This window comes from Sylvia atricapilla, unplaced genomic scaffold (genome assembly GCF_009819655.1).
Source record: "Sylvia atricapilla isolate bSylAtr1 unplaced genomic scaffold, bSylAtr1.pri scaffold_106_arrow_ctg1, whole genome shotgun sequence".
Lineage (NCBI taxonomy): Eukaryota > Metazoa > Chordata > Aves > Passeriformes > Sylviidae > Sylvia > Sylvia atricapilla.
The window spans coordinates 37,536-49,471 of record NW_027077034.1 but is presented as its reverse complement, the minus strand read 5'-3'; the positions used below and the strand labels follow the sequence as shown (position 1 = coordinate 49,471).

Sequence of the window (11,936 nt, the reverse complement as noted above, 5' to 3'; positions counted from 1 at the left end):
GGATCCCTCCATCCATCCCTGGATCCCTCCATCCATCCCTGGATCCCTCCATCCCTCCCTGGATCCCTCCATCCCTCCCTGGATCCCTCCATCCCTCCCTGGAGGAAGAGGCTGCAGCTGGAGGCTGCTCCCAGCTTTGCCCAGCCCTGGAGTTGTTTTGGGGGCTCCGGGGCCGTGAGGCTGAAGGTCCTGGCGGTGTAATTTTGTGTAAATACAAGAAAATAAACGGAATTATCTATGGAGAGCGCTCCGTGTGTGAGGCGGGGAAGAGCTGGGATTTACCCCAGGGAAAGGGCTGGAGAGGAAATCCAGCAGTGGAGGCTGGAGAGGGGCTGACTGCAAGGAAAGGACATTCTCTCCCCAAAAAAGCCACATTTAACCCCAAAAAAATCCTTTCTCCTTCAGAGCCAGCGCTGGGGAATCCCACAGAACCCCAGGTTTGGAGGGAAGGGATTTTAAAGCCCATCCAGGGACACCTCCCACTGTCCCAGAGTGCTCCAGCCTGGCCTTGGACACTTCCAGGGATCCACAGCTTCTCTGGGAATTCCCTCAGCACCCTCACAGGGAGGAATTCCCACCCAAAATCCCACCCTATCCCTCTCTCCATCGTTCCCACAGCTCCTTCAGGGACTGGAATCCTCCATGAGGTCACCTCCCTCCCCCAAAAAATCCCCTTTTTCCAGCCTGAACAATCCCAATCCTCTCCTCCCTCTGGGTTCAGGAATTCCATCCCCTCCTGCCCTGAGATTAAAACAAAAAAAAACCAAAAAAGCTCCTGAGTGAGGCAGAGGCTCCACGGAAAAGGTTTTGGGGTTGTTTTTAGCAGGAGCAGAGGGATTGTGACACCCCAAAGGACACGGGCAGGAGTCCCACCGCTGGCTCCTGTCCCAGCACAGCACAAAGAGGAGCTCCAGCCCTCCCAAAAGGGGACCAGTGAGAGGCAAAAAAAGGAGCCACAGCTCCTCTTTTCACAGCTCCGCAGGAAGAAAAGAAAGAATTCCCTGAACTCTCCCACGCTCTGAGTTTAAAAAGCAGCACAAAAGGGTTTGTTCTTGGGGGGAGCAGGGAGGGGTTTGCTCTGTGAGCGAGGAGAACTGCCTCAGCAGAGCTGAAAGGGAAAAAAAAGAGACTCACAGGTTTATTCCCAAGCACGGGGGAAAAAAAATAAATTAAATAAAAGTGTTTTCCCCACCCCAGGCACCTTGGAAAAAAGTGGGGACAGCTGCAAATGTCACCGTGCCCACAGGATGGTGCCAGTGCCTCAGGGACAGCACGAGCTCTGCCAAAAAGTGACATTAAATCCAGTTTAAATCCAATTATCAGCTCCAATGGCAGCACCTCCCTCACCACAGAGCCTGATTTAAGAATCTCCCTGGTTTCTGTTGAAATAAACGGGAGTTTGGGGATCAGGGGAGAAAATCAAATGGGGAAAATAAAACAACAAACCAACCCAGTGCCAAGAGCCACTGGTGGAAGTTTTAATGACCGACCAGTGACACCTCCCACGGAGGTGACAAACATCCCAAGGGCTCTCCCATGGAATTCCAGGACAGAGGGTGGCCTGTGGGTGCTCCTGAGGCTCCTCATCCTCATGGAAACCCAGCCAAGCTCTTCCCAGAGCCCCTTCCCAAGCTCCTCTGGCTCCTTCAAGGACAAATTTGGAGCGGCTGGAGCCTGAAATTTGCTCCCAGGGAAGGCACAACCACATCCAACACATTCCCAATCCTCCCTCCCGGCCTCTTTGGTGGCCTTGTCCACGTTCCAGAACTTTCTACTTCACATTTTCATGCTCCTGTGAGGGATCCGGGGCTGGGGCAGGAATCATCACCGTCTGCAAAAGCAAAGGACAAAAACCAAAAAATCAGCTGGAAAAAATGGGAGTGGAAGGGTCTGGAAAGGGAAAAAAGATGGGATCAGAGGGAGGCAGGAGAAAGGAATGGGATGGGAAGCCTTGAATGATGTTGGAATTCTCCCCTCCGAAGTCGGGCGCAGGGGGAAATAATTCCCAGAATTATCCCTCAGCCATTCCCAGGCCCTGGACCTCCCATTCCAGCCCCAGGTGCTCCAGGGAACAATCCCATGGACACTCCGAACTGAACCACTCAGCTTTGACCTCCAGAGTGATCCCCAGGGAGCTGGAAGGTCTGCATGTTCACCAGGAATCTCCTTTTCCCCCAGGAATCCCTCCCCACTTCCCCCTGGGATATCTTCCTTTTCCCCTAGGGATCTCCCCAAGGATCCCTCTCTTTTTCCCCCCAAGGATCTCTCCCCCTTTCCCCCAGGGATCTCCCTGCTTTTTCCCTGGGGAATCTCTCTCCTTTTTCCCCTGAGGATCTCTCCCCTTTTCCCCTAGAGATCCCTCTCCACATTCCCTGGAATCTCTCCCCTTTTTCCCCAGGGATCTTTCCTCACATTCCCTGGAATCTCACTCATTTTCCCCCAGGGATCTCCCTCCTTTATCCCTGGGGAATCTCACTCCTTTTTCCCCAGGGATCCCTCCCCTTTCCCCTGGGGATCCCTCTCCACTTTCCCCCCTGGGATCTCCCTTCATCTTCCCCCAGGGATTTCCCCCCTTTTTCCTCGGGGATCTCTTCCCACTTTTCCCAGGGATCTCTCCCCACATTCCCTGGAATCTCATTCCTTTTTCCCCAGGCATCTCCATCCACATCCCCCAGGGCTCCCTCCCCTTTTCCCCCAGGGATCCCTCTCCACTTTCCCTGGGGATCTCCCTCCTTTTTTCCCAGGGATCTTACTCCTTTCTCCCCCGGGATCTCTCCCCTTTCCCCCCAGGAATCTCACTCCTTTTCCCCCAGGGATCTCCATCCACATTCCTCAGGGATCCCTCTCCACATTCCCCAGGGAGATCTCTCCTTTTCCCCCAGGGATCTCCCTCTTTTATCCCTGGGGAATCTCACTCCTTTTTCCCCAGGGATCCCTCTCCACATTCCCTGGAATCTCACTCCTTTTTCCCCAGAGATCTCTCTCCACATTCCCTCGAATCTCCCTCCTTTTCCCCCAGGGATCTCCCTCCTTTATCCCTGGGGAATCTCACTCATTTTTCCCCAGGGATCCCTCTCCACATTCCCTGGAATCTCACTCCTTTTCCCCCAGGGATCCCTCTCCACATTCCCTGGAATCTCCCTCCTTTTCCCACCTTAACGATGGGCTCCCTGGGCGGGGCCCACTCGGGGACGATCTTCCCGTGCATCCTCCAGGTGCCGAAGGGATTCACCAGGTACCTCTCGAACACGACATATTCCAGGACATCCCTGGGAACCTCCTCCCCGCCGCACATCAGCCGCCCAAAGCGGTCGTAGATGGCCAAAATCTGGGAAAAGAGCCCCCAAAAATAATAAAAATAAACCCAGGATGGGCGGGGTTTGGGGTGAGCTGGGAGAGACGGAGGGGTGCCTGCCCATGGGATGGGATTTAAGGATTTCCCGGGGTTTCCCAGGGTTTTGCAACCACAAAAAGTTGGGATTCTCCGGGTTGGGCTGGCAGCAGCCAAAAGTCGTGGGGGGAATGGGAATTAGGGGAAGGAAAATGGAAATTCGTGGGGGAAAAGCCAAAATTCATAGGAAAAACAGAAACTAGTGGAAGGAAAATGGAAATTCATGGGGGAAAAGCCAGAATTTGTGGGGGAAAGTGGAAATTCGTGAGGGAAAAGGGAACTAGTGGAAGGAAAATGGAAATTTGTGGGGGAAAAGCCCAAATTCGTGAGGGGAAAAGCCAAAATTCATAGGAAAAACAGGAACTAGTGGAAGGAAAGATGGAAATTCGTGGGGGAAAAGCCAAAATTCATGGGGGAAAACGGAAATTCATGGAAGGAAAATGGAAATTTGTGGGGGAAAAGCCAAAATTTGTGAGGGAGAATGGGAATTAGTGGAAGGAAATTGGAAATTTGTGGGGGAAAATCCAGAATTTGTGGAAAGAAAATGGAAATTTGTGGGGGAAAAGCCCAAATTCGTGAGGGGAAAAGCCCAAATTCATGGGAAAAACAGGAACTAGTGGAAGGAAAATGGAAATTTATGGAGGAAAAGCCAAAATTTGTGGGGGAAAAGCCAAAATTCATGGGGGAAAAGCCAAAATTCATGGGGGAAAAGCCAAAATTCGAAGGGGAAATAGGAACTAGTGGAAGGAAAATGGAAACTCGTGGGGAAAAGCCAAAATTCATGGGGGAAAATGGAAATTCATGGAAGGAAAATGGAAATTTGTGGGGGAAAAGCCAAAATTTGTGAGGGAGAATGGGAATTAATGGAAGGAAAATGGAAATTTGTGGGGGGAAAAGCCCAAATTCGTGAGGGGAAAAGCCCAAATTCATGGGAAAAACAGGAACTAGTGGAAGGAAAATGGAAATTCATGGGGGAAAAGCCCAAATTTGTGGGGGAAAAGGCAAACTTTGTGGGGGAAACGGCAAAATTTGTGGGGGAAAGTGGAAATTCACGGGGGAAATGGGAACTAGTGGAAGGAAAATGGAAATTCGTGGGGGAAAAGTCCAAATTCCTGAGGGGAAAATGTAAATTTGTGGGGGGGGAGAGCCAGAATTAGTGGGGGCAAAAGCCAGAATTCGTGAGGGGAAAATGTAAATTTGTGGGGGAAAAGCCCAAATTCATGGGGGAAAATGGGAATTAGAGGAAGGAAAATGGAAATTCATGGGGGAAAAGGCAGAATTCATGGAAAGAAAATGGAAACTCATGGGGGAAAATGGGAATTAGTGGAAGGAAAATGGAAATTCGTGAGGGGAAAAGCCCAAATTTGTGGGGGAAAGTGGAAATTCACGGGGGAAATGGGAACTAGTGGAAGGAAAACGGAAATTCGTGGAGGAAAAGCCCAAATTCGTGAGGGGAAAATGGGAATTAGTGGAAAGAAAATGGAAATTCACGGGGGAAAACGGGAATTAGTGGAAAGAAAATGGAAATTCATGAGGGGAAAAGCCCAAATTCATGAGGGGAAAATGGGAATTAGTGGAAAGAAAGTGGAAATTCACGGGGGAAAAAGGGAACTAGTGGAAGGAAAATGGAAATTCATGGGGAAAAACAGGAACTAGTGGAAAGAAAACATAAATCCACGGGCGATAACCCAAAACCCGTGGAGGAAAAGCGTCCCCTCCCCTGTGGGACCACCCCGGGGCTCACCTGGCGGCTGTGCAGCCGGACTGTCACCTGGCCATAGAGGTTGCCCCTGTTGAGGACACTGTCACAGCGCAGCTGCACCACCCGGGGCGGCTGCAGGGAGCCCAGGAACCGCCAGCGGATCGTCCTGAACCTGTTCCCCCGCACCAGCTCCTGCCACGAGAGGCCAGGTGAGTCCTCAGGTAGGCCAGGGAAACAGCCAATTGTTTAATGAATTTGGTGTTATTTTATTGGGTTTATTCGTAGGATGAAAATTTCGGTTCGTTTAAGTTTTAAGCGTATTTAAAGGGTTTTTTTTTTAAATAAGGGTTGATTGAAAATAAGAGAAAATTCAATTAAGTAATTGAAGTAAGTAAAAAAGTGAATGAGTAAAAAAAATTAATTTGAAATAAAAAATTTCAATTATCGAAAAGAAAGGAAATCGTTTAAAATTAATAAAATATAGATAGTTTAATTAATGCATTGACTAAAATAAATTTAAAATAACTAAGTTTTAAAATAAATTAATTTTTAAAATATCAATTAAATTAATTTAAAATAAATAGATTTAAAGTAAAATTTAAAAATAACTTAAAATAATTAAAATAAATTTAAAAATAAAATACATTTAATTTAAAATAAATAAACAGGTCCTGAACCTGTTCCCCCGCACCAGCTCCTGCCACGAGAGGCCAGGTGAGTCCTCAGGTAGGCCAGGGAAACAGCCAATCTTTTAATGAATTTGGTGTTATTTTATTGGGTTTATTCGTAGGATGAAAATTTGGGGTTTTTTTAAGTTTTAGGCGTATTTAAACGGATTTTTTTTTTTAAAAAAAGGGTTGATTGAAAATAATAGAAAATTAAATTAAGTAAGTAATTGAAGTAAGTAAAAAAGTAAATGAGCAAAAAAATTAATTTGAAATAAAAAATTTCAATTATCGAAAAGAAAGGAAATCGTTTAACATTAATAAAAAAATTGATAATTTAATTAATGTATTGACTAAAATAAATTTAAAACAAATAGATTTTTAATAAATTAAATTTAAAAATATGAATTAAATTAATTTAAAATAAATAGATTTAAAGTAAAATTTAAAAATAACTTAAAATAATTAAAATAAATTTAAAAATAAAATACATTTAATTTAAAATAAATAAACAGGTCCTGAACCTGTTCCCCCGCACCAGCTCCTGCCACGAGAGGCCAGGTGAGTCCTCAGCTAGGCCAGCGAAACAGCCAATTGTTTAATGAATTTGTTGTTATTTTATTGGGTTTATTCGTAGGATGAAAATTTCGGTTTGTTTAAGTTTTAAGCGTATTTAAAGGGGTTTTTTTAAAATAAGGGTTGATTGAAAATAATAGAAAATTTAAGTAAGTATAAGTAAAATAAATGAAGTAAGTAAATAATTGAAATAACTAAAAAAAGTAAATGAGTAAAAAAATTAATTTGAAATAAAAAATTTAAATTATCGAAAAGAAAGGAAATAGTTTAAAATTAATAAAAAGTTGATAATTTAATTAATGTATTGACGGCAATAAATTTAAAATAAATAGATTTTTAATAAATTAAATTTTAAAATAAAAATTAAATTAATTTAAAATAAACAAATAAATTTAAAGTAAATTTAAAAATAATTTGAAATAATTAAAATAAATTCAAAAATAAAATACATTTAATTTAAAATAAATAAGTAATTTAAAATAAATTAAAAATTAAAATTTTAATTTAATTCCAATTTAAAATTTAAAAATTTAAAATTTAAAATTTTAAGTTTAATTTAAAATAAATAAAAAATTAAAAATTAATTTAACTAATTAAAAAAAAATAAATCAGCAGCTCTAACTCGGTTTGGTTGTGAATGAGGCAAGAAGAAAACATCAGAATATTTCATTCTGGATTAGTTTTGGGGTTGTTGATTAATTTTTGGGGTTTTTTATTCCCAGCTCTCTGCTGTGCCCAGCCAAAAAAAAAAAATTAAAAAAATTAAAAAATAATAATAATAAGGCACTGTCAGGTTTAGAAAGCCTTAAAAATTTCCAAAAATAAATAATGGAGAAACGTTATTAAAAATGAGGCAGAGAATGAAATTTGGAGAGTTTTAAATGCCAGGTTTAGAAAGTCTTAAAAAATTTTAATGGAAAAATTGTATTAAAAATGGAATTTTGAGAGTTTTAAATGCCAGGTTTAGAAACCCTTAAAAAAATATAATAGACAAATTCTATTAAAAATGAAATTTGAAGAGTTTTAAATGCCAGCTTTAAAAAACCTTAAAAAATGGAAAAAATTTATTAAAAATGAAATTTGAAGAGTTTTAAATGCCGGGTTTAAAAAACCTTAAAAAAAAAGTAGAAATTTGATTAAAAACGAGATAAAGGATCAAATTCAGAGAGGATTGTTGGGATTGTGGTGGGCAGGGCCAGGCCATGGATTGATGATCCCTGGGGCTGGATTCCAGCTGAGAATATCCCAAAAATCCAGGGCACTTACGGGGTAACAGCGCTCGGTCACCAGCGAGTGAAGCTTCTGCTTGTTGAAGCTGTAAAAGAATTTTCTGGTCATTTCAGCACAGGATGAGGAGCTCCTTACAAATTCCATCTTTTCCTCCACAAATTCTTGTTTTTATCCCTCCAAATTTCCTGCTTTTACGCCCCAAAATTCCTGCTTTTACGCCCCAAAAATTCCTCCTTTTACGCCCCAAAATTCCTCCTTTTACGCCCCAAAATTCCTCCTTTTACGCCCCAAAATTCCTCCTTTTACGCCCCAAAATTCCTCCTTTTACGCCCCTTTTTATCCTCCCAAAATTCCTTTTATCCCCCCAAAAAACTCTCACTTCCCCCTCAATTCCTGTTTTCCTCCACAAATTCCTCCTTTCCCCTTAGAAATTCCCACTTTCACCCCAAAAATTCCACCTTTCCCCCCACAAATTCATCCTTTTACCCCAGAAATTTCTGCCTCCCCTCCACAAATTTCTCCTTTCCCCCCAATTCTCACTTTTCCCCCAGAAATTTCCACTTCCCCCTCCAAATTCCTGCTTTTACCACCACCAATTCCCCCTTTTCCCTCAGAAATTCCACATTTTCCCCCATAAATTCCCACTTTTACCCCAGAATTTCCCCTTTCTCCCCATAAATTCCCACTTTTACCCCAGAATTTCCCCTTTCTCCCCATAAATTCCCACTTTTACCCCAGAATTTCCCCTTTCTCCCCAAAAATTCCACTTTTACCCCAGAATTTCCCCTTTCTCCCCATAAATTCCCACTTTTACCCCCGAATTTCCCCTTTCTCCCCATAAATTCCCACTTTTACCCCAGAATTTCCCCTTTCTCCCCATAAATTCCCACTTTTACCCCAGAATTTCCCCTTTCTCCCCATAAATTCCCACTTTTACCCCAGAATTTCCCCTTTCTCCCCATAAATTCCCACTTTACCCCAGAATTTCCCCTTTCTCCCCATAAATTCCCACTTTTACCCCAGAATTTCCCCTTTCTCCCCATAAATTCCCACTTTTACCCCAGAATTTCCCCTTTCTCCCCATAAATTCCCACTTTTACCCCAGAATTTCCCCTTTCTCCCCATAAATCCCCACTTTTACCCCAAAATTCCCCCTTTTTCCCCCCAAACCCCAGCCCCACTTTGCCAGGGAGTTGTGAGCCTCAATAAAAATCTCCTGGGCTTTCTCAGGGAAGGTTTTGATGCTGAAATCCGGGTCGTGATCCTTGATCTTCCTCAGCCTGGGAAAGGAAATTTATGTAAAATTAATAAAATAAAAGTAAAAATGAAGGACACAATTAATTGGGAGCTGTCCTGGAGGTTTGGATCCTACAGGATTCAATCCCAGCTTTGACCAGCTGAGAATTGGAGATCCTCCCACTGAGACAAAATCCTTCAGGGGCTCAGAAAAGAGAAAAAGAGTTTTTGAGGGGATCTGGGGGGTCCCAGGTGGTGTGGAGGTGACCTGGGAGGGGTTTGAAGGTCACCTGGGGGGATTTAGGGGAGTTTTGAGGGGATTTTGGGGACCCTGAGTGGCCTGGAGGTGACACAGGGAGGTCCTGGGAGGGATCTGAGGGGATTCTGGGGGGTTCCAGGTGGGCTGGAGGTGACTTGAGGGGTCCTGAGGGAGATTTGGGGGAATTTTGAGGGGATTTGGAGGCTCCTGGGTGGCCTGGAGGTGACCTGGGAGGACACACAGGGGAGCTCCTGGGGGTTTTTGAGGGGATTTGGGAGACCCTGGGGTGGTCTGGAGAGGATCTGGGGGGTCCCAGGTGGTCTGGAGGTGACCTGGGCGGGGTTTGAGGGAGGAATTCAGGGGGTCCTGAGAGGCCTGGAGGTGACCTGGGGGGAACACAGTGGGAGTTGGAGGGTCCTGGTGGGGATTTGGGAGAGTTTTGAGAGGATCTGGGAGGTCCCAGGCGACCTGGAGGTGACCTGGGGGATCCTAGGGAGGTTTTGAGGGATCCTGGGGTGGTCTGGGGGAATTTTGAAAGGATCTGGGGGGTCCCAGGTGACCTGGAGGTGACCTGGGGGGGTTTTGAGGGGATTTGGGGGGTCCTGGGGTGGTCTGGAGCAATTTTGAGAGGATCTGGGGGTTCCCAGGTGACCTGAAGGTGACCTGGGGGACCCTGAGGGGAATTGTGAGGGGATTTGGGGGATCCTGAGGTAGTGTGGAGGAATTTTGAGAGGATCTGGGGGGGTCCCAGGTGGCCTGGAGGTGACCTGGGGGATCCTGAGGGGAATTTTGAGGGGATTTGGGGGATCCTGGGATGGCCTGGAGCAATTTTGAGAGTATTTGGTGGTTCCCAGATAACCTGAACATGACCTGGAGATATTCTGAGGTGACCTCTGAGGTCCTGCCCAGCCCGGAGAAGAACCAGCAGAGCAACATCTCCCCCAAACCAACCAAAACGAAGCCGCTGGGACTGACTAACGAGGCTAATTAACTAACGAGGGGGTACGTACGCCAGCTGGGAGGCCGCAGTCTGCCTCAGCTTCTGCATCTGCTGCTTCACCCCGTCCTTGGAGAGCGAGCTGAGGCGGGCATCGCCCTCGGGAGGGACGTAGGGATCCATGATCTCAGCTGGGAGGGGAAAAGCAGCTCAGGGAGAGGCTCAGGGGATGGAGAGGGGAAATGGGAGCAGGCAGAGGATCCCCAGGATGAGCTGGCCCTGCTCTCTGCTCTTCCCTCACAGCTCAGGGAAAAGGGGGGGAAAATTGGATTTAAAAGTTAGTTTTAGAGATTTTTGAGGGGGGAATTTCTTCTTGAGAGGGTGGGAAGAAGATGAGAGGGAATTCTCAGAGGTGTGGATGCTCCTGGATCTCTGGAATTGTCCCAGGCCAGGCTGGAGCACCCAGGGACAGTGAGAGGTGACACAGGATTTCAGGTCCCTTCCCACCCAAACCATCCCATGGTGCCACTTCCCAAACCCACAGAGCATTGCTCCACTTTCACAGGGGGAGAAATGGAGTCAGAGAGGGATTTGGGGAGGAATTTCTCCCTGAGAGAGTGAGGAGGGACTGGGAGGGAATTCCCAGAGCAGCTGTGGCTGCCCCTGGATCTCTGGAATTGTCCCAGGCCGAGGCTGAAACACCCAGGGACAGTGGGAGGTGTCCCTGCCCATGGCACAGGATGGGATTTCAGGTCCCTTCCCACCCAAACCATTCCATGATGCCAAAATTTCCAAATCCACGGAGCATTGCTCCACTTTCACAGAGGGAGAAATGGAGTCAGAGAGGGATTTTGGGAAGAAATTTCTCCCTGAGAGAGTGAGGAGGGACTGGGAGGGAATTCCCAGAGCAGCTGTGGCTGCCCCTGGATCTCTGGAATTGTCCCAGGCCAGGCTGGATGGGGTTTGGAACACCCAGGGACAATGAGAGGTGTCCCTGCCCATGGCAGCGGTGACATTAGAGAGGCTTTCCCAACCCAAACCACTCCGCAATTCCACGATTTACGATAAGGAAACACCAACAGCTTCGGAGACGAGGCAGGACAACCTCTCCTCCTCACCATACAGAACAAAGCGGCAAGAATTCAGCCTGATGTCCCCTCATTCCCCCTCTCAGGACACCGCTCTGTCTCCCCTGGGCGCTGCCGTACCCGTGCAAGCCAAGAAGAAGCTGCGCTCTATGCGCTCGTCAGGGAAGATGGGCTCCGAGCACTTGAGGCGTCTCTCCCTCTCCTCAGCGCTCAGCTCCCGGGCCCACTCGGGCACCCGCGGGGTTTTCCTCCTGCTCCTCACCGGCACCACCACACAGGACGCGCCGGGACGGAGCAGGGCCTCGGCAGCCTGAGGAGAGGCAACATTCATTTATTCCCCCTCGCGTTTCTCACACGCTAAGGCCTTCCCGCGCTCGCTCTCCCCGCACGCACACGGCTCAGCGGCCCCCACAGCCGCTCCTCCCGTCCCCACCTTCCAGCAGAGGCGCGGGCCGCTGAGGCGCAGCCCCGCCGCCATGGCGGCCGCCATCTTGTCCCCCCGCCGCCGCCGCCGCGGGGGATGCCGGGAAGGGAAGGGGGCGGGGCCTAGAGCGCGGCCGGAGGGGTGGGCGTGGCCTCGGGGGCGCGTTCTCGCGGGAAGGGGCGTGGCCGGCGGGAACCCGCGCCGCGCCCGCGAGTGGAAAATTCCATCGGCTGCGGAGCCCCCGCGGTGGGCGGGGCCAGCGCGGGAGGCTCCGCCCACACCCAAATCACCCCTCCCCCACCAGCGCGGTGCAGTGCGGGGTGGGGGTGGGGGGGATGTCCCCCTGCCCATCCCCCACACGGGTCACACGTGCGACAGGCCCCCAGAACCGCTGACCCCCGCTGGACCTGCAGAGACCCCCCCTCTAA

The 11,936-nt window shown here is 47.5% G+C and overlaps 1 protein-coding gene across 1 annotated transcript; it reads right to left on the bottom strand.

Moving 5' to 3' along the window:
- Positions 1-1,454: 1,454 nt before the first annotated feature.
- On the bottom strand, positions 1,455-11,602 carry MRPL45 (mitochondrial ribosomal protein L45). The gene is made up of 8 exons (XM_066340101.1): positions 11,518-11,602; positions 11,205-11,394; positions 10,070-10,187; positions 8,746-8,844; positions 7,601-7,649; positions 5,136-5,285; positions 3,155-3,328; positions 1,455-1,831 (listed from the first exon to the last, which is right to left on the bottom strand). Exons 1-8 carry the CDS (start codon positions 11,572-11,574, stop codon positions 1,772-1,774), a joined length of 897 nt encoding a protein of 298 aa, XP_066196198.1. The 5' UTR covers positions 11,575-11,602; the 3' UTR covers positions 1,455-1,771.
- Between the last annotated feature and the right edge of the window lie 334 nt (positions 11,603-11,936).